This window comes from Thermobia domestica, chromosome 11 (assembly GCF_964235325.1).
Source record: "Thermobia domestica chromosome 11, izTheDome1.hap1.1, whole genome shotgun sequence".
Lineage (NCBI taxonomy): Eukaryota > Metazoa > Arthropoda > Insecta > Zygentoma > Lepismatidae > Thermobia > Thermobia domestica.
In genome coordinates, this window is record NC_137464.1 from 170,830,908 (window position 1) to 170,853,505 (window position 22,598).

At 36.1% G+C, this 22,598-nt stretch overlaps 1 protein-coding gene across 2 annotated transcripts in view; it reads left to right on the top strand.

Annotated features, from left to right (window-relative positions):
• Grip128 (gamma-tubulin complex component 5) overlaps positions 1 to 22,598 on the top strand; it is a 136,571-nt gene that overhangs the window by 86,356 nt on the left and 27,617 nt on the right. For both annotated transcript variants that reach the window (XM_081731328.1, XM_081731329.1), the window contains 6 exons: positions 1,246 to 1,486; positions 9,103 to 9,322; positions 12,685 to 12,858; positions 15,702 to 15,822; positions 16,588 to 16,827; positions 18,928 to 19,010. In XM_081731328.1, coding sequence (XP_081587454.1) covers positions 1,246 to 1,486; positions 9,103 to 9,322; positions 12,685 to 12,858; positions 15,702 to 15,822; positions 16,588 to 16,827; positions 18,928 to 19,010 — 1,079 coding nt within the window. The remainder of the gene's footprint in view (positions 1 to 1,245; positions 1,487 to 9,102; positions 9,323 to 12,684; positions 12,859 to 15,701; positions 15,823 to 16,587; positions 16,828 to 18,927; positions 19,011 to 22,598) is intronic.

Here is a 22,598-nt window from a genome sequence, read left to right on the forward strand (position 1 = left end):
ACTTAATATATTTTTATCCCACAATGTTTTACGTGAGTTAAAGGGTAGTTTGTTGACACTGTCCTCTGATACGCATAATGGGAAGGGGATTTCTCCGACTAAAATTGATAGGAAAGGTGATACTTAAAATGTTAATAATAATAAGTGTTGCGTACGAGACGAGACAAAATACAGTTTTCGCTTCGACATAACGAGGTGAGACAGAACTCTTCCAATAGAAACATATACACTTTCTAAGACGAAGCAGCTCCAAATCTTAGCTTAAGGGCAACACTAATAATAATAATAATAATAATAATAAACAAATTTATTAATTACATAAAATTAAAATTGTAGTGCTACACTCATAGTCTTTCCTACTCTCCAAAGCTGAACTCCTAGCGACGCCATTGCAATATTACAGACCTAATAACAATATTTAATACTATAAATAAAAAAAAAGGTATCGTGATATTCACCCTAGAATACATTGAAAATGTAAAACCTTCCCTCTTATTCCCATTTATACACTTAGTTTTTAGGCTATCTTCATCAGAAAACGTAAAACCATGAAGCTTCGGAGCGCTGTTATAAATTCCCTTACAAAAGGGTAGTACACATCGATTAGGCATATTCAGTCAACAAAATATTATTCTCTACACAAAAGCACAAACACTATACCTTTAGATCTACAGCATTATTTATTTACAATTAATATAGACAATATTACAGCTAAAGAGACTCTTAGAAACTAAAAAGGAATTTTCTTTCGAAAGGCGATAAATAACTACTCGAGCACCTCCCACAGCAAGAAAGTGTCAGTGAAATTTTTTTTAACCAGACCACTTGTGGTGACATCACAGGCGTTTCAGAATGAATCACTCTAGCCTTGTCTCTAGATGGTGTTTGAAATTTCTATTATCAAAAAATAACTTTAATCAGAATTAAGAAAAAGAATGCTTATCTAATGCTATATGTTGTTTAGCGACAACTAAAACCGTCTCTATGAACTCGATCATCATCTTCAATTGGCAAATTTTCGTGCAAAATTATCTTTCACATCACTAATTGGTATGACAGCCGTTTTGGTTCGCTTTAAAAAAATAAATAAAAAAAATAAAAAAAGCAGATCGCATTGGACAAGCATACTTTATCGTAATTTTACATAATTCGAAAATTATGAACTCTGACTTATTAATCAATGATGTTCATTGTGTTTTTCTTCCTATCTGCTATTAGTAATAATTTTCCTTCTTTAATTTGTAGGTTCCTTGTTTGAAGAATTTTTGAAACGCTTACTCGAAAATTCTTCTGAAGAAAAGAAAGAAAGTAGCGAAGAAGGTAGTGATGAGGATCCATCAGCAGTAGCAAATAAAATGAATTTATGTATGAATTCATATCTCCAGCGCGTCAATGATCCTTTTCTAGCCAAAGCTTTTGAATTGGTTGTAGATTTCACGTCCGGACCTAGGAAAACAACTCCTCCGTATATAAATTCATTGAAAAGGTATGATCTTTTCGTTACATTCTTTCAGGTGTAGTATTAAAGCTCTAGAATATTCCAAGAGTAATAGTAAATATTTTGGGAGATGATAAGATGAGTTTCCGTGTACAGTCGAAATAAGACATAGGAATTTGCATCTGGTGTTTAAAAGCTGTTATGAGGGTTTGCATCTATTGCCAATATGTGTGACGTAATAAATAATAATAATAATAATAATAATAATAATAATAATAATCACTACCACCACGGAAAAGACAAGGTATATATATTGAACAAGAAACTGGTCATTATAATCAGAGGAACATGTTTCAAGTTACGGAATGTATCTTAGATTTTAAATAAATAAGGTGTTCAGTACCATTTGTCAACACAGTAGACCAAATCTTGCAAAAATTAAACATCTCCTAGCAGGTAATGCCACTGACACAGTTGAAAATTACACCGGCTGTGAAATTGTCTGAGATAGCCTGTTTGGTCAGAAATATCGACTTTGTGATGTTTACCCAATAGCTTATAATACAGATTAGACAGATTATATGATGCAGGAGACTGAAGTTCGATTCCCATTAGGAGTCTGTGTGTTCGACTCCACCTTAAACCGTACGTCCACATCCATGTTGAAGCTGAAACGGGACACTTGACTCCAAATTAACAAATGAGTGAGAGTGCTTAAATGTGTCCTTGTACTTCGCGTTATTCTGTTATTTGTCAACAAAGTATTGCATTCTAATTTCTTGAAACTTTGAGTTATTTTGTATCTTAAACAACGAATAGACCCATTGAAAACTTAAACCCTCTATAGACCAGATTCGAATATTTGCATCTTCTAATCTATTGAAAGTAGGACACCTTTCTTACTCGGGAATAACTATCAAACCACTGTTATAATAGAGGTGTTTCAATAAGAATTATTGTATATTTTTCTGTCACATTGGTCGTTATCCAAAGAAGAAAATCTTTAAGGCAAACGACAGGATAATCCATTACAATTACGAGTTGCCAACTGAACCGCAAAAGGCATGTAAACTAACTAAGCCGTGGATTTCGTATATCATGAAAAATTCTGAAATAAGCATGAATTTCGTTATCAAACCTTGAAAATTTAGAAAATTTTCAAATTAGTAGAGATAACTTTCAAGAAAATAACAGTCGTTTTGAGTCGCAAAACGTGCTTTAGAATTATTTGAAATTTAAAAGCTGGAAGAGAGAAAGGGCTGGGGCGCGCCTTCGGTCCCGCACTGGGCAGTTCTTGTGTTGCTGTGTGATCAATTAAAGTTTTTTTTTTTTTTTGTTTTTAATTTGATTGCAAAGAGAATCTTCCCAGGGAATGACAACTGTAAGAATTGCACTTTGCTGCATGAAAAAGTGCTCAGCTGATCGATCTAAAATTTAGTACACAGATGGAGTCTAGTACGTGCCAGATCTCAAAGAATCTGCCGAATATAGGTTAAGGGATGGTTAATAATTCGCAAAGAGCTACATAAATGTGTTTATATTCCAGGATATCTGTGGAACGCGTGGGGTGAATTTCCAAACTTAGTACACATATGAGTTAGAATCTGGAAACAAATACATTGGGGGTAAAACACCCGTAGCACCCCTACAAGGTGGAAAGAAAGTATGTGAAAGAATGAAAAAAACCGATATTAGTATTGAATCCATAGTTCGGGGTTGTTACGATAAATAGTGACACTGCCAATGCCGTACTATGGGAGCAGAACAACTCTAACATCCTTAAGGGATTGGGAGTGGTGGCAGTAAAAATAGTCAAAAATTACCAATATTAGTATCGACTTCATAGTTTTCGGGTTCGCTAAGATGAATAGGGACAATCTAGATTCCATTTAAGGCCAATTCAGCCTCCATCGACATGCAGCTTAGAAGAGGTGAAAAATGATTCACCTCCAAAATGACCGACATTATTATCGAATCTATAGCATACATACATCCTCCCCGATAAACACCACCTTTACGAAGACACTTATGTGTCGGGTGGGGAGGATTGCGTGCTACAGTGAAATTTAGAGCTGTGTCGGTGGTAGTTCACTATCAAAAGGGCAACCCCTACCGAATTGGTCTAAATGGAGTAGCCAGACGAAGAGTGTTATGGGAGAAGGCAGCAGTTCTCCAGTAACCAAGTTGGCGGAAATCATATTGGTATGGCAACTTGGACATTAGTCCCAGGCGTGGTCAGAGTGACTTTAACGGCTGGGATACTGCGGACTGGAAGGCAACGGGAAATCACCATTCTATTTTTCCCTAGTTTGCTGGCAGCAAAAAGAGAACAGATGTACAATGGTCTTTCGCAAGTCAAAATATAGTTCGGGAGGTAAAATATCCCCGCATTCGGATCTCTGGGAGGGGGATGGCTTGGGAAGGACTATTGGACGAGAAGGTAATGGGGGAAGACAGACGGAGAAAGAAAGACAGGCAAGAGCAAAAGGTTTAGGATAGGGACATGGAACGTACGTACTATGTTATAGGGAGGCTAATTAGAAAATCTTAAAGAAGAAATGAAACAAAATAATCTAGATTTGGTAGGAGTTTAAGTTAGATTGGAAGGTAATGGGGTGTTGCACAACGAAGGATATAGAATGTTTTACCCAGTAATGAAAAGGGCGATCATAATGGTGTAGGAATAATTCTTAGAAAGCGCTTAAAGAAGAAGGTAGTGAAAGTAGAATTTATTGATGATAGAGTTATGAAGTTAAGACTTAAAGGAAAAACAAAGGATCTAGTGGTGATAGAGACATATGCACCGACGACTTCGCTTGCAACTGAAGAAGTGGAGGAAAATTCTGAGAAAATAGAAGAAATTATAGATAGGGAGAAGAAGGGTGTATGCATAATTTTAATGGGAGATTTCAATGCAGTTGTGGGAGAGAAACAGGAAGGTAGTATCGTAGGCATATATGGTTTAGACAAAAGAAATGAAAGAGGAGAGGGACTAGTGAATTTCTGTAGACAGAATTCAGTAGTAATTGGGAACACTTGGTTCAATCAGCACAAGAGAAGATGATACACATGGAAATCACCAATAGACGGCGGAAGATATCATATAGACTATGTTATGATTCAGGACAGGTATCGGAATAGCTTAAAGAATACGAAGACCCTTCCCGGGGCTGATATTTTCTCTGATCATAATCTTGTGCTGGCCGAAGTAGATATTCAACTAAAAAATGTAGGCAGAAGAAAAGTAGGCAACAAAGTGTTGAATACTGAAAAGTTGAAAAATGAGGAAATAAGGAATCTTTTCGTTGAAAAATTCGAAGAAAAATATTCAAACGAGGAAAGGATAGGCGCAGGTAGCAACGCACGATGGGAACATATTAAACGTTGCTTACAGCAGGCTGCAGAAGAAGCAGTAGGTTACCGCGAACACAAAACTGCTACGAAACCATGGGTTACAGAGCAGATGTTGCAGAAAATGAGAGAAAGGAAGACGTGGAAACAGGTTGATACAGAAGAGGGCAAAAAGATGTACAGGAAGTTAAATAATGAATTACGAAGGGAAACAGACAGAGCGAGGGAAGAGTTTTACAAAAGAAAATGCATGAAATGAAAAGAAATCTTTGAGTTTTACGTCCCACGGTTATGCCGGTTAGGCTAAAGGAGACGGTGATGATGAGTAATGAAGAAAATGGGAGGAAACGGGAGAACCCTGAGAAACCCCCGCACATGGTGTTTGTCCACCACAAAGTTCACTTGGCGGGGGCTGGGATCGAACCTGGAACCCCAAGCACTAGAGATGAACGCTCTACCACTGAGCCACCGCGGAAGAATTAGAAAGAGTTGGGAAATATGAGGAAATGTACAAGGAGGTGAAATCTATGGCATTTCGGAGGAAACAAGGGGGTATTACGATGGCAGTAGAAAATAAGAATGGGATGGTAGTCAGAGAGAGAAATAAGGTCATAGGAAGATGGAAAGAATATGTTGAAGACTTATATGAGAGTAGGGATAGACCATGTAGCTTAAATGTTGAACTAGAAAGTGAAGTATGCGAGGATGATAAAGGATTTAGTATTCTTTGGGATGAGTATGAAAATGCTATATCCGAGATTAGGAATGAAAAGCAACCAGGATAGATAATATATCAAATTTATTAAAAATATGGGAGACAAGGGAAACAAAGAATTGTTCCGACTATGCAATGAAATATATGAAAACAGGAGAATGGCCAAAAGACTTCCTGGAGACGACCATGATACCGATGGCTAAGCAATCCAATCCAGAGAGATGTGAGGATTATAGAACTATTAGTCTCATATCTCATGCAGCTAAAATTCTGCTCCGAATACTGAACAGAAGGTTATATGGAAGAACAGATGGAGAAGTTGAGGATGAGCAGTTCGGGTTCAGAAAAGGTAAGGGCACAAGAGATGCTATTGGATTATTAAGGGCGATCGGTAAAAGATTTATAGAAAAAGGGGAAGAGGTGTATGTTTAGCTTATTGATCTAGAAAAGGCTTTTGACCGCGTGAATTGTTGTTTGGAGTTCTAAAGAAGATTGGGTTGGAATGGAAACATCGAAGACTCATAAGAAACTTATACATGGACCAACAAGTAAGTGTGAGGATAGGGGAAGAACTGATGGAGGAGACTGCAGCTGGAAGGGGAGTTCGACAAGGATATTGTCTGTCGCCAACACTATTTAATGTCTCACTAAAAGAGTTAGTGAAAAAGAGCCTACCTGATGATGACGGCATTTCGGTAGGAGGTAGAATGATTAGATGCATAAGATTTACAGACGATATGGCGCTTGTTGCAGAATCTAAAAAGAAAATCAATAAAATGTTAGAAACCCTGAGGAAGGGCTTTGAAGAATATGAGATGAAAATAAATGTTAGAAAGACAAAAGCCATGGTTATTGGAACGAAGCGGTGTGTGTCAGATATAAAAGTGGGGAGGAAGAAAATAGAACAAGTGAATAGTTTTCGATATCTGGATAGTATTCTTAGTAATGATATGAAGTGCGAACGTGAAATAAAAGCAAGGATAGGAATGGCGAAAGAAGCCTGTAGGAGGAATAAAAGTATGTTTTGTGGGACCTTGAATAAAGAGTTGAGGAAAAGACTCATAAGTGTTTCGTGTGGAATGTTGTACTGTATGGAGCGGAAACATGGACATTACGTAAAAGTGATGAAAAACGACTGGAAGCCTTCGAAATGTGGGTGTGGAGAAGAATGGAAAGAATTAGGTGGGTCGAGCGGAAAACGAATGAGTGGGTGTTAGAAATGGTGGGTGAGAAAAGAACACTTTTAGATATTATTAAGAAGAGGAAGAGAAATTGGTTGGGACATTGCCTAAGAAGAAGTTGTATCATGAGGGACGTCCTAGAGGGTATGGTGGCAGGAAGGAGAGGGAGAAGGCGAAGGAGACTACAATTAATGAATGATATAAAAACAGAAAGATCATACGTGAAGACGAAGAGGTTAGCGGAGGACAGTGGAGCATGGAAGCTTCTCAGCTGCGGCAAGTGACCTGCAATAAGGGCAGAATACCTATGATGATGAGTATACAATCTGAAAACAAATACCTTAGGATTAATACCCCCCGTGGGGATGGAAGAGGGTGACATGAAATAAACAAAAAAAAATCGATATTAGTGTCGAATCTATAGTTTTCGGAGTCATTAAGCTGATTAGTTACAATCCAGATGGCATGCTAACCCAAGTTTAAGCAAGAATGGGCATGTCAGCAGATTGATTTCCCGAACTACATAGTCCTCGACTCCCATCCCTCCAATAACGAAAGTGTGGAGCAATGATGGTAAAACTTTCTGTCGACGACAGATATCTATCACTATTTGTTATGGTATGGCTATTCACTCATTCCAAGGTAAAACGTTGTCGAACGTTGCAACTGGTCTCGCTGAAAGGAGAAGTCCCTTGGAATATCATATGCTGCTTTGTCTTGAGTCAGAAACTTGAGACATCTTATTCCAAGTAATGTTCCTTTACAAAACGAACTCATTCCAACAGTCCGAAATGTTCAAACGTCAGAATAAGTACTGTAACAAAATCTATATGGGGGCCCCAGGGCAGGAGAATATTTGTGCCCCTAACCAATAAGTTATTTTAAAGACATGACAGTGGAAGCTTAAGCACGATGAACACTTCCTTATCATCCATATAACAACGCACACCTTGAACTGATTTGTATAAAAGATTTTTACTCTGGTCAATTCTTCGGAGCCTTCTCTCGTCGATGCTTGCGGCATTAATGGCTGGCACTTTCTTTCTGGAAGCCATGAATGGGTGACACCGTTACAACAAACGTATCTATTAGGTCTTTTAAGTTCAGCAAAGACGTATTACACGTAAAGCTTTGATAATTAACATTATAATCGGTCTCACTGTCGTTGTGACTCTTAACTGTGCTACAAGATGACCATATAAAACTTACATTTTAAAGACTAATTAACAAAAAGTATTAGAGTTAAATACTGTTTGTTCAAAAATATAAAATGGTATTGAAAACAGTATGTAATTATTGCAGGCTTTCTTGTAAAGTTCTTTTTAGACTTTCCCTAGAAAGGCCAACAGTTGCGTCATGCTTACTTGCATAACCAGGGTGTCTATCGGTCACGAAAGTCACGAAAAAGTCACGAAACCAGAAAACGGTCATGAAAGTTAAGAAAAAGTCACGAAAGTTAGCTACTATCGCATGCATGAAAAGTCAGCTTACTTCGCACCAAAATTTGCTCTTGTGAATGTTAAGAAATTTTATAGTCTGATAAAGAAAAGGTCATGAAAAAGTTAGGAAATTTCATTTTAGAACTTTAGTAGACACCCTGATAACGTTATGGGATTGCGAAACAAACTGTCTCATAGCTTCAATATTCTCAGGCGTACAAGCACTTGTAGGTCGGCTAGATTATTCTTTTTCCAATGGTAAACCCGTTGTTTGGAAATCCTTGACCCATTACAAGATAGTCTTTCGATCAGAAACATTTTCATTACGTGAAATAGCAAGCTTTCAATGAAAATCTCTTTGCATTGTAATCACAGAACTTCTGTTTTTGAAAACACTTCGACACCGCACACGTGATGAGTTCCTGTCTAAACCATAATGACTACTGAAAACTGAAGGATAGTGGTGAACGGAAGCGATGATCCCCATTGCTCTCGGCCTCCACTAATAGTGCTAGTCAATCAAAAAGTAGGTGTTTTATTGGGTATTATTGGCAATAATTGTCAATTGTGACATTTCAACACACAATAGAACAGAGTAGTTTAAATCAGGACAATGTAATTACAAATTGTTTTTAATACTATTTTATATTTTTGATTAAACTTTTCCCTCAAGACTTTGTGCTGTGTGACAATGGATATAGGTGCTGCAAACTGTATCCCGTAGCTTCTCAGTTCCGAGGTTTCAGTGCACTTCATTACCTGCAACAAAAGAAAATAAAACATATTGCTTTTTTTTTTTTTCATAGGATTGCACTACTTTTTGAATGCTTGGTAATATAAATTATCTAAACTGTGGTGTACTTGAATGAATGATTGAAACACCTCTATCACATTAGTATTAATTTTTATTGCACTTTTAGTATTTTGTAACACATTTGACATACTAGTAGTGATGATTGTATTTTAATTGTCTTTCAGCTACAAGTTGCATCCATCAGACGTTGCACACATTAGACATAATATAAATAAATATTTAGTTCTGTTAATAGACGAAAAACACAAGGTAGCAAGTAGCATGGTGAAAGAGATCGTAATGGAGGAATATCATTTATGGACTCACATTTCGATGATCAGAAGAGTTTTTCTCATGGAAGCTGGCGATCTCATGCATACATTTTACTCCTATATTTTTAATCAGGTTAGTTGCAATTCCGAGGAAGAACTTCAATCACTGATAATTCATTTTATTTATTTATTTTTGAAATACGTAAGCGTGTAACTACACTACCAAGACTTTACCGAAGACCTGTCTGTAATATAAACATGTCCGTGCTTCAGTAATAGAAGTAATGTCACATATGTAACTATTTACGATAAATGTATAGTAGAACTACTTCAAAGTTTTTTGTTTTTTTTTTAACAATTTTTTTTTTTTTTTTTTTTTTTTAGATAATTAGCTGAATTTGACACAATGTGAAAATGACAAAGTGCTCTTTGAATATATTTTTACATACTTGAGAAGAGCGAGTAAGTCTCATCTTTGGAAGTAGCATGACAAATATCATGGAGTTAACAAAACTTAAATATTTTACAAAATTTTGAGTCCAAAGTGTTCATAAATTCTGGTTCATTTCAAATAAGAATGTCTTTCATTTTAGAAGAAAAGAAGGATCTTAAAATGCTAACTGCATTACCACGCTGAATTGCTAGACTAATACGTGAAATAAAAATTGTGCACTTCTTGGATCTTCCGTCTTGAGATTTAATTTCGATCCGATTTCCTTTAGGAATTCCCTAGCTTCCTGGCTAAAAACTCCCATAGTTTCCATAGCAAAGGCAATGAACATATGATCTTCTTTTAATTTGGAATATATCGTGTGTTTTCGCTTACAGGCTGTCTCAGCAGCATTTCCGGCCTCTTTACATCATGAAGTTAAATGGGAAGGTGCAAATGTGTCTACACAGTTGACGTCCCATACTAGTCGTTGCTCCATTTTCCAAGGGACTAATGTCACTCCATCTGGTCGTTTCCCATCATCCCTGGACATTTCAGATGGTTCTAAAATACTTGGGACATCAATACTGGCAAGAGCTCGTCTTATTATATTATTCAGCTCTTCATGACGAGAAATCCGACCTCCACTCTTATAACAGCTTAGTGCATGTAAGCCTTTTTCATCAACCTGTTCTTGACATATACATTTGAAACTGTGACAGATATTTAAGCCGAGACGTAGAGCGACACAAATTTGAAACGTGTTGTCTAAGAAAGTTACAATATTTTTTGACGGTGTAGCCTGTAGCCATGCACCAGATTCTTTTCTTTGTAAGGATTTAAAATGGGCAATATCAGATGCATTCTCAAGGACCAATTCTTTATCAATTATTGTTGTTAGTATAATTTTATCCCAATTCTGTTGTAAGTCCAACACAGCGGGAGTCTCATTATTGTCGATACCATTCCATATATCCAATCCCTCCGCCATGTGATGAATTTCCATTTTGTCAACTGGAATGTTTAATATGTTTGAGACAAGTGGCTTCACTTCCAAACATGAGGACAGGAAAGCTAGAAGGCTTAAATCTGAGACTTTTCTTACACTTAAACCTCCTAAGCGAATTGGTAAGCTTGCTTGAGTCCATTGATTTTCATTCAAAGAATAATTGATAATTGATTGATTGTAATGCATATTTCAAACAATCATCAAGCTGAAGTACCTTGGAAGGCATGGACCATGTGGGAGTGGTACGTAAAAAAAAAAAAAAAAAAAAAAAAAAAAAATATATATATATATATATATATATATCAGTTTCGGTATTCCCAGGCAATTCTTAAGTAGAAAAAAGGCGATATGCGCTGGTAAAGTCTTCAGACGCTGAGTTACTATTTTTAATATATTTAATTGCTCATCGAAAGTTTCCTCATATCCATCCTCAAAGAGGGGTGATCATAAGAGCGAGAATTCATTTTCAAGTACCGTCCTATCCCAGGTAACAATTCTTGAAACTGGGATTCAACTTCTTTGCTTGGGTTCCCAGATATGAAAAAAAAAGTTCGCATTTAGATGGGTTAACGTCCAGACCAAGTTTTTTTGATTCTTCTATTAGAGTTTTCATATCTTCGTAAACTGACTGTGGAGAACCACCTAAGCTACCGTCATTTAAGTAGAAGATATTTAATTCAGAAAATGTCTGTTATTTTAGTTTAGTTCAAGAAATTAACTCAAGTGTAATAGCAATCATTTGAAAGTGAAGTGGCTAAATTTGATCCTCCCCATACCCGTAGTAATTCTAGGGTTAATTTTCTTTGTGATAAATAAGTTAGTGGGTGAGCCTGGGTCCAATTCCCGATGGAGACACACAACCTTGGAAAGAAATAAGTAGTGTCTCAGGTCATATTCTAATAGTATATTTCACCGTGTATGGTTTCGGTATTGCATAAAGTAATAACAGTATTCTGATAAATAAGTAATACAGAGAAAATGTGAAATTGTGTGATCGATAAGTGAAAGTACAATAAGAACAGTACAGCAACATCGTAGATGATATAGGAAAAAGGAGATTGACTTTGTAGTTATTGTAAAAGGAGTAACGTCAAGCCTTTATACAGCTGTTTTAGTTTATTGTAATAGCTGAGATTGTAGTACTATAGAACGAAGTATGTGATATGACGTTTGTTAGATTTGAGTAACTGCAGGGTACTTGCATGAGTTCTACAACTAATCTTATCTGGTGTTCTAGGTCAAAAGTGAAATGTGTAATGCAAATGGAGAGTGATCTTTTCAAGTTAGATAATTTGCTACTTTGTCTACCACGTTTGGCGTGTTATATATTCGATTAATTATGTTTGTTGTTTCCTGACATTATTAATACTTATAAATAGTTTGTCTGTTTTATAAGTTTTTTTTTTTTTTTTTTTTTAATTCGTCTATAACTGCATACAGAACATCACACAATGGATACATTTGACATCAGAATATGGGATGATTATTATTCGAAGTAAAGACATATATACGAATTAAAAAATAACCTTTCAATAAATTCTTTCAGCGTGAAGGCTACTTTCAGGTCATTGTATTGACGATATTGAAAGTAATCCGCCAATGCGAATGACCTTTAAAAATGTGAAGAATACTGGCATAATTTTCTAAAACATTGATTAAGTATTAACTGATCGTCTGCAACTTTTGCCGGTTGGTGGTATGAAATTTGATTATAACGTAATACTTTTAAACATACGTGATTAAATGTTTGTATAGATGCAAAAACTAATAGAAAAGTTTGCAAATATATATATATATATGTATATATATATATATATATGTCCCATCCAATGGCCTATAGAAATATTGTTTGAAGCATTGGTAGATTTAGTATTAACACAATCTAGAATTTTGATATATACTGATTATTTTTTTTTAATGATCTTCAGAAAATGAAAGTTATTTTGTCTTAAGTACCGCATAAAATAGTAAAATAACAAGGTATGATTTTGTGCAAACGCCAGTAGTTACCGACTTAACTTTTCCACATCTCCAAAGGTAATCTTCTTCTTTCCAGTTGAATCGTGGTGAGCCATGGGCAAATGGTCAATTTTTGACTAATCATCTAGAAGAATGCATCTGCTCCAGGTATCCTGAATCCATATCTCGATTTTCAGTAACAATGAAAGCACCTGAAAGCTTCATGTCTCCCGGAGTTAACGCTCTTGATATCATGGCTTTAAACTATGCAGTAAGTATTGATCGCTGTGAATCAGTATGTACCTAGTATGCTCCTAATTGTCATATGCAGGTACGTATCTGGATTGCGAATTCTCTTTAAGAAGCACCCATCATCATCATCAAAGACGAAAATATACACCCAGAAAAAAATGAACATGTTTGAATATGTGAAATATTGTGTAAAAAAATAATTTATTTAAATTAATGAAAAAAAATCTTAAAAGTCGTTTGCCTCTTGATATTCTCGTTCTAATTGATGTGATGACTTGTGGTGAAAAGAACTAAACATATGAGTGGCTCGGGGAAACGTAAGGTATATCATATTTCCTAACTTTTGAGAAAACGGAATAAAGGTTCAAATTTCCCATGCAATTCAGAGCAATGACACAAAACAAATAAGTTTCCTCTGCTATCTGCAGCTAAATTTCCGAAATTAAACTACCTACATATTTCTATGGTTGTATCCCAATCTATTCCGTCTGATAACTCAATTTCACGGGAAGTGGCTTTTACCATTATATTCATGCGAGTTGCTCATGTGTGGATTACGTGCTTTTCTTTTTAACTGTTGTGATGAAAGTGCTGGTATCTGTTCCAGGATGTGTTTAACCTGCTCAACTTAAAATTCAGTTTTGTTATTCTGTTTCTGATGAAAAAATAAGAATCGAAAACTTGCTTCTTAGTAAAGGAATATATTGTTTCAACACATGTGTGTTTTCAGTCATATGTCCTGTTTTGTTCAAATTTGTAGAAAAGCATATATTTGGAGTCCTTAATTGAAGACTCGGTGTACAAAACAATGTAAGTGCCAACAACAGTATTTAACAGTAGAGACAAAAGACAGTAAGTTGTGCCCAAGCGTCACTAAATAGAAATAGTATTGCTTAGAAATACAACACAGCATATGACGAAGTGAAGCTAGGTATGAAAATCTAACTAAAGCATAAATGTATTTTTCAAAAAATAAAACAAACAATAATTTTGTAGAAAACCCTGTACTTGTCACCGTCAAATTGCAATAGCAGAAAAGACTGTAAATGTCATTATATATTGCAATGTAACGAAGATTGCATCAAATGTTAGTGCCACACAATCTTACATTCACAGATTTGCAATAAAATATAAAAATGTCATACAAGAATATATTGGTTTCATTTAATCCATAGAATAAAATTTGAAAGGAAACATAAAACTACTTACATGTGTGCATAGCATGTTCCTAGTATCAATAGGCCAAAACAGTGAAAACTATTTTTTTATGTTATTCTACTGTGTACAAAAAATCTGAGTATCATAACATATCCCAAGCAGTCTACAGTATCAAATCATTGTAAAACTTGTGGTATTTTGTATCCATATATTCGAACATTTTGAGGTCTTGTTTCTTCTCGACACTGATCTGTGTTTCTGTTTCCAAAGATGGAAAAACATCTGGCAGGTTATCAATGTCTATGTCATGTTTAAGCACATTAGTCTTTTTCCATGGCTTCATTTCATCAAAGGTGGACCTAGTTTTTATTTTTGTAGGACTCGCGACTCAACAGGCTCAAAAGTAACGCAGTTACAGGTTGTCACTCAATACTGCTTGCAATGAGTAAATCGTTTCCATATAAAGGGAAGACACAGGGTTTCAAACAGATGACAGCACCTGGACATGCAAGTGATGCCATCTCTGATTAACGCTTGGAACACCATCAAATAGACAAGACACATTCCGTGTTTACAGAAGAATTCCATTGGGACATACATCCCTTTCTGACTAAAATGTGAAACAATTGCAAGGTGGCACTTACATTGTTTTTTACAGCGAGTCTTCAATTGTGTTTCTTCTTTCTGACAAAAATATTTATTAATCATGTTAGCATATGATTTCCGACGTGATACATATTGATACACTCTAATGAACTAAGATCATTTTGACCTACCTTAGTTGTAAAGCTGCATTGGGATCATGTGAAGGTTTTTTTTTTTTTCTATCTGTTCTTGAAGGGGCAAACATACCTTTTTCTGACTTACTTTCACCATGTTATTTCCAGTTTTATTGTTCTTTACTTTGGAGTACGTTTTACATGGCATGAAACAAAAAATTCACTTCCCAATTTTTGTTCCTGGTTTGTCTGGATACGAAAGCGTTTTCAAACACATCAATTCCTTTTGATATTTTAAGCAAAACTCCCATGCATTTGTATGTGAGATAAGTTTTACAGATTATATCATAATCTTGTGTTTGTCACTTCTACCGAGTAGGATCAATTTCCTATACAACAGAAAAAAGAAGAAAAATCTGCTCCCTAGTTAACATATTATTAAAAAATCTGTTCTTTAGTTAAAATTACAAATTACGTTTGAGGGAAGAGTTATTAATTTATTCGATGATGCCGAATGGTAGAGATTGTCTTTTACCTCGTCGTGTGATCTTCCAAAGTTGATATTATGTTTTTAAGACTCTGAAGATTATCGATAATTTCAAAAACATCTCACGAACTTTCAGAATCTTGAAAAATGTTACAGTAAATAATGATTGTTACACTTTGACTTAATAAAAGTCCAGATTGTTATAGATTTAAGCAATATATTTTAATAGAGAAAAGCAAATGTTGCTTTAAAATAGTTTCTCTAGCGTAAGTGCTTGCTATTAATTCAAGAAGTAGAACTGAGTTGCATGTCTGTAAAAGTGGGATATTCTTGATTGAAACAATAACTTCAATGAAACGAGAAAAACTTTTAATCTATTATTAGATGTATTCCTATTCAAGTTATTCAAGTTCTAATTTCTTGTATGTTTCCAGTGTTGTTCATCATATATATGTTTTGTTTCACTGCGAAATTAATATCAGCAACTTTTGCTTCTAGGTTGGTTGGCCGATTACTTTAATTCTGAACTCCTCAAATATGACCCGTTACAATGATGTGTTCTTGTTTCTATTAAAAATTAAATGGGCGTTATGGTCATTGCAGCAACTCCGGTTTTCTGGTAAGTACCTGAGGCTATTGTAACAAAGTTGTTGGTTTCATAATAGATGTACTTGCTAGAAACTTTCAAACACGTCCTTATGCAATACGGAGGTTATGAAGGACGAAACTGTCATTTACGTGAGCTCCGAATCACTTCGGGATTAGAAACATGTACAATAGAGAGTACGGATAATGAGCACCACTAACCCTTCTGCGCTTTATCTCTTTTCTAAGGAAGTTGAGTCACATGTCTTAGCACAATGGCAAATAATTGAAATGTTGTATTGGAAAAGAGAGTGAAGATAGTATTGCTGTCATTATTATTAGCATTAGCATTAGTATTATTAGAGAAGGTTGAGATGAGTTGAGTTTGAGTTTAACGTCCCGTTCAGCAGCGAGGGTATATGAGGCGTTTACCTACTGATTAACGTGGAATCCGAACCAATGAGCTCCTTCGCTGTTGATGTTGTTGGTACAGTACGCAATAGAAGTGAACGAAATTCGTAGTTTGGAAGTTCACGTTTGTCCCGGACTAATTTCAATGCAAACAATAAAGATAATTTTTCAATCTTGGAGAAAACAGATCGAATCTACTCCTCTCTAAGATAACAGAAAATCTTTTGCTTCTATCATTTTCTTCAGCTTGGTTTGAGTATCATTGTTTATCATGGTGGTTGTTCAGTACTTTCCACTCATATATTTCCATGTTGCATTGTGACAGTTTGTGTGAAAATTACATTCATGTTGTTCTAGATATTATTCATTAATCCAACCCTGCTTCCAGAAATTGCTGATAATGGTCAAGAAGAACCTGTAATGTCAACATCAGCTGATGATAGTTCAGAATCAGAACATGAAGTGTCAAACTTCTCCAAAATACGTCGAATCCAGTTGTTACGTTCATGGCTTTTACATTTCATTGGAAGTGTTCATTCGTATACCATGGGACGTATCTTACACACTTCTGGAATTCTGTTAGAGAAGGAATTAAAAAGAGCACATGATCTGGATTCAATAGTACAAAGTAAGTACGTTTTAATAATTAAACATATAGTAATATGAGAAATATACTTCAATTATCATATTTTTAACGACAAAATATATTTTATAATGTCTAGTGGATGCGTATAACACAGAGCTGTTGTAAGTGATTTTCCTGTTTTCAACATTCAATAACTCACGTTTATTTATTCAGTCACATGCAACTTATGTCAGATGAAAGAAAAACTCAAAGTTTAGTGGCTGGCAAAGCTGATATTCAGTTACGCATTCTGCTGCTGGAGCGACAGTAAATCAAGATGGTAGGAAATGAAGACAAGAGAGCATTTTGTGTTCTCAAATTTCATGTAAAACATCTTTAGTCAGTGTGTAACTGTTTCAGAACGAAGTTCAGGTTAGCTCCACCAAGCGGGTACTCAATTCGGAAATGGTAGAGGCAATTTAAAGAAAACGGGTGTATCTGGAGAAGGAAATTAACAGGCCACCCAGAAGTTGATCGTGTGCTTGCGACTTTCACTAGGATCTCATAAAAATCAGCGGTTCCTGGAAGTAACAAAGTGTGGAAGATTCTGCGAAAACGTTTGAAATTTGCTTATACCGATTGAAATTATTGCAAGCACTTGAACCTACAGACAAGGAACAACATAGTGTCCGTGGATTTCCTCGAGGTACTCGTTTTCTCCCACATTCCCATTCCATCAATTTTTCCATCATCATTCACTTGCCTTAAATCATCTGTCTCCCTTAGCCTAAAGGGCATAATCTTCGTGGGACGTTAAGCTGAAATATTTCGTTTCATTTTTTACCTACAAGGATAAGAGACTTAGAGTCCTACATTGCGATGCATAACCTTATGAAAAGAGATTGGTTCACTGAGTCAGTTGTGTTTAGTGATAAGGCTACCTTTCGTCGTTCGGAAAAAGTAAACAAACAGAATGTGAGGATCTGGGCTTTGGAAAATCACCATGGTTAGAAAGAACATATCATTCATGATTCCCTCTAAAGTGAATGTGTGTTGTACAGTCACCCCTAAAAAAGTGTGCGGCACTATGTTTTTCGAGGAAAACTTTGTAAACGGACTTCCCTAACTTCACGTGCTGCAGATATGGATCTTCCCGCAGCCGGAAGAGGACATGAATAATTTTATTTTCCATCAGGATGGGGCACCCCTGTATTAGCACCGGAGTGTCGGGAAAGAACTCAACAGACGATTATCAAATCAATGGATAGGAAGAGATAGTCGTGTGGATCAGATTTTGCTTCTCTGATACCCCAGGCGCCAGAAATCACCACATGTGACTTTTTTGGGGTGGGGTATGTTAATAACCTAATAATTTACCTGAACTTCGAGTACGCATTGAAGAAGCAGTTGCATTTATTGACTGAGATCTTGAAAAGAATGTGGCAAGAATTAGACTGTTAGATTGGTGTGTGCCGAATTATAAAAGGTACTCATATTAAGCATTTTTGACGTATGTGTAACTCGTAAGTATTAAAAATTCATTTAACATTTTACATAAGCTGCTGCCTTAGAGCTTTCCAGTCACACCACGTATTCCACAGTCAGCTTCCAACCTAATTAGTGAATAACGATCACTAACCGATACTGATAAATGTTAAATGATTGAAGATTGTATTGTCGTTTGATCTTTTTAGTATTGCCTTCGAATGAATTGTAGAAATTATAAGTCTGAATGAATTAAAAATCTGAATAAATTATAAATCTGGATGAGACACGTAAGGTAGAGCAGGATAAAATGAAAGTATTTTCAAAGACCTGTACTGTAATGGGCACATATCGTATATCCAATTGTTTTCCGAGATTAATTTAAAACTCGCACGTACTCGTCTCACCGTTTATATACTACTGTACACTTCTTCACGTTACAGCTCATGTTATATTTTTCTTTCTTGAAACATGAAATGGATATGAGACTGGCAAATGAAAAGATATTTTTTTTTTAAACACAAGCATAATAGTAGTGCATGATATTAACTTTGGATGTGCAATTAATCACTCTACAAAAACTCCAAGCTAGAGAACTGAAGATTCAGTTTTGTGCCAAGTACTTTAGAAAAACCTAATTATGTATTGTTTTACTATTATTATTATTATTTATTGCAGTCCATGACCAGTATGTGCAAACTGTACATCAACACTGTCTACAACTGGCTGATAATGAGGTAGTCAGAAACTCCATATTGAAGGTAAGCTACTCGTAATTCAAATGGTTCTCTCTAATATTATTTATTTATTATTTATTTATTTTAATTTGATTGAAGTTTGTTTACAATGTACTTTAATCAGAACAACATTGAATGACAAGTAGCACTTGTTATCTTGAATTGACATTTTACTATTTTCATCGTTATAGGACTTAATTTCTGAAAAATTATAGTCAAATTTCTACTTAAGTGTTCCGATTTGATTCGCTTTGTGTCGCATATTATGGTTCTTATGACTTGAAGGTAATAAATTTTCGTTTGTTGTGGTTGTATATTTATTGACGAATTTTTGTAGCATTACAATTGAACAAAGAAATTTAAATGTTTCAAAGAAATGTTAAAATAAAATACCGGTAAGTTATTTCTTCATTAGGTTTCTCCTAGATCCCGAGGCCGTGCATTTTCATATTTTGTCTTCAGCCCTACTTAGCTGTATGTATCCCGCAAATGATACCTTCAGTGTAGAATATGTTGATTTTCTCACGAATATTCCTTCAATTTCCCATTGCTGCTTCTCTCAGTGTGAAATAGCCTTCAACGGAAGCTTTTTTTTTTTTTTTTTTTTTTTTTTTAAGTTGCAATTAGATCGAACTTCGAGCATGTTATTGCAATAATACCATATAAAAAGCACTTTTCCATAAAGAGATATGGAAAAGAAGTGATAGGCCTGTATTGGAGATACTCTTGGATTAGTGTGTTTAAGAAAATTTCAATTGAATATTATATCAGTATCAAAAGTTCGAGGCCATAGGCCAACTCCGTTGCGAGTAAAAATACGAAAAAATGGAAAGAGAGGAAATTGTTGGAAATAGGTGGTTTTTAATCCCACTTGCAACAGCTGTTTGGTCTCTACACTGGAAAGGTGCCCAGTGTTAAATGAAAAAGTTACGTTGTCAGTTCAGCAGGCTGTTCCCTTGGATCCACGTCATATCAATAATACAGCGTTGTTGAGATTGACTGAAAGCGTTCTAGGTTCCCTTATAGAATAATATGAGTGTACTCCGTATCAGTTTTACGTGGTCTTACGTTCCGTTCGAACAGGCTGCTGTACTCTAAACGTGACTTTTTCATTTGATGTAGGGCACATTACCAGTGTGGAGCGCAAACGACTGGTACGGTTGAAAAACTTCCACCATTTTAGGTTGAAATCCACTGTTTCCAACAATTGCCCTCTCTTTCCATTTATTAATATCTTTACTTCCCATATTTGGAGAGAGCGCTGTGTGAGTTGTGATGAGGATACGGCGGTGGAGGAGGTATCGATCGAAAGCGGTATACGTATCATTTTCAGTAGTTGCAATGGCGTGGCGCGATGAGCATCGTGCGTTTGTTGTGGAGGAGAAGTATATTCGTAATGGTGCTTCTGTGATTACTACTTAACGGGCATTTCGCATTTAGTTCGGACTTAGCCGACACGATTCTGTGGATAGAAAAACTTAAATATGAACAAAAACACCAGAGGCAAAAAGTGCAGCCAAGTTCGTCAGCCTCAAAAAAGTGTTGAGATGAGGATGGATGAGCCAAGTTCCTTGGCCACTGGCTCTGAAACGAACACTAGAACTAGGCGCGAGGTGTCTAACATATTCGAATATATTAAGATGTCTGTTCCTAGTTTCACGGCCGGGACATTTCAGTCCTAAGGCTAGTGGTGACCCCCAGATCCACCACGCTCACAAACACCATCCCTAAGACTCGTCAACATCATTTACGTTGACACTTTGTGGAGGAATATAAGTTTTCCTTGTCTGGGTTTCGAATCACCAATCTTACTGCAGTATACTGTATATGTGCCTTAGCGCCTTAGCAAAGTTGATATTCCTAAGGTTAGTGGTGGTCCCAAACCCACCACACCTACCACCACTATCCCAAAGGTTCCTTAACATTTTCCTTGACACCTCGCGCCAAGTTCCAGTGTTCGTGTCAGATGCAGTGGCCAAGGAACTTAGCCCATCCATCCTCATCTCAAAACTTTTTGAGGTTGACGAACTTAACTGCACTTTTTGCACCTCTGGTGCTTTTTTTTTACTAATCCACTTCTTTTTGTAGTTCACCATGTCAATATCGTATATTGGGATTCTAAATTGTGGAATATTGTTGGATTTAAATTTAAAATTGTACATTTTTAAAGGAGTCATAATGTGTCACATGCAACATTAGTTCCCAAGGGCTCTCCCACCGGTAATCAAACCCAAGACCCTATACAAGAAAGTCGGACATGCTAGCCACTAGAACAGCGGGGAGGATTTATTCTATTAAATATCTGTCAGAGAGTTATGTCCAAACGAGATTCTAATTCATTTACCCGAACTACAAAATCACGATCGCTAACATCTCATTTTTCATTAGGGGGCCGCGGTGGCTCAGTGGTAGAGCGTTCACCTCTGGTGCTTGGGGTCCCGGGTTCGATCCCAGCCCCCGCCAAGTGAACTTTGTGGTGGACAAACACCGTGTGCGTGGGTTTTTTCGGGGTTCTCCCGTTTCCTCCCACTTTCTTCATTCCACCATTTCATACATTACTCATAATCACCGTCCCTTTAGCCTAACCGGCATAACCATGGGACGTAAAACTCAAAGATTTCATTTCATTTTTTCATTTTTCATTACCTAAATAACGAAGAGTATCAACAGGGCCCAAAACCCTTGATGCTGAATCTTCGTTGCTACATCACTAGACATTGCTGGTGTTTCAATGTACTTAGTTGTTTTGTACCTTTCCACATTGCGAAATTACGGAGTTCATTACATGACGCGCATGTTGCGCAGTTTCATACTGCCTCGGGTTTTCCTTACAATGATATACACCTTTCAAATAGCTTGTAATCTTAATTATATTTGCCACCAACATATCCTAACTGTATATAAAACTACATGAACTGACATAAATTAAAGGGGTGCTTCCGGTTGACGTGGAATGTTGAAATGATGAAGGGCGATGAAGAATTTCCCCATGTTATTTAAATGGGTGTTTTTAGACCTATAATCTCATGTTTTAGGAACTTGGAATTGGAATAAAAACTTGAAATTCGGTATGCTTGTACGTTTTCGTTAGTATTATCTAAGTAAATCAGTAAAAATAAACAATTCCAACTTTAGAGTGGTTTTATGGGGAACTGAAAAATCTTTCCTATGTTATTTATACGTGACACCTTTTACACTCCAAAATTATAGGGCACTTCCTTTAGGGCTACAATGAATAAATTTGACATGAATGTAGCTTTTCGGGACTAACCGACAGAAAAATTGCCAAAAGTGAATATTTTTAATTTTTACGGAGTCTAAAGGGAGATGAAGAAATCCCCATGTTATTTAAATAGGCTTTTTCGTGGGATACAAAATCTCATATTTTAGATAGTTGAAATAGGAAAAGAAGTGAGCTTAAGAGGTGTGAGGAAGTAGGCCGAGCAAAGGCGGGCTTGTGGGGACAAACCCCAGGTGGGTAAATTCAGGAAATATGAAGAGCAAAGGCACGAAATTCACTGTTGATGTAAAGGCTGATACGAAAGGGATTCGCACACTGTTCACAGATAGAGACACGAAGCATCAAGAACATTTTTACATAACGACTGTGGT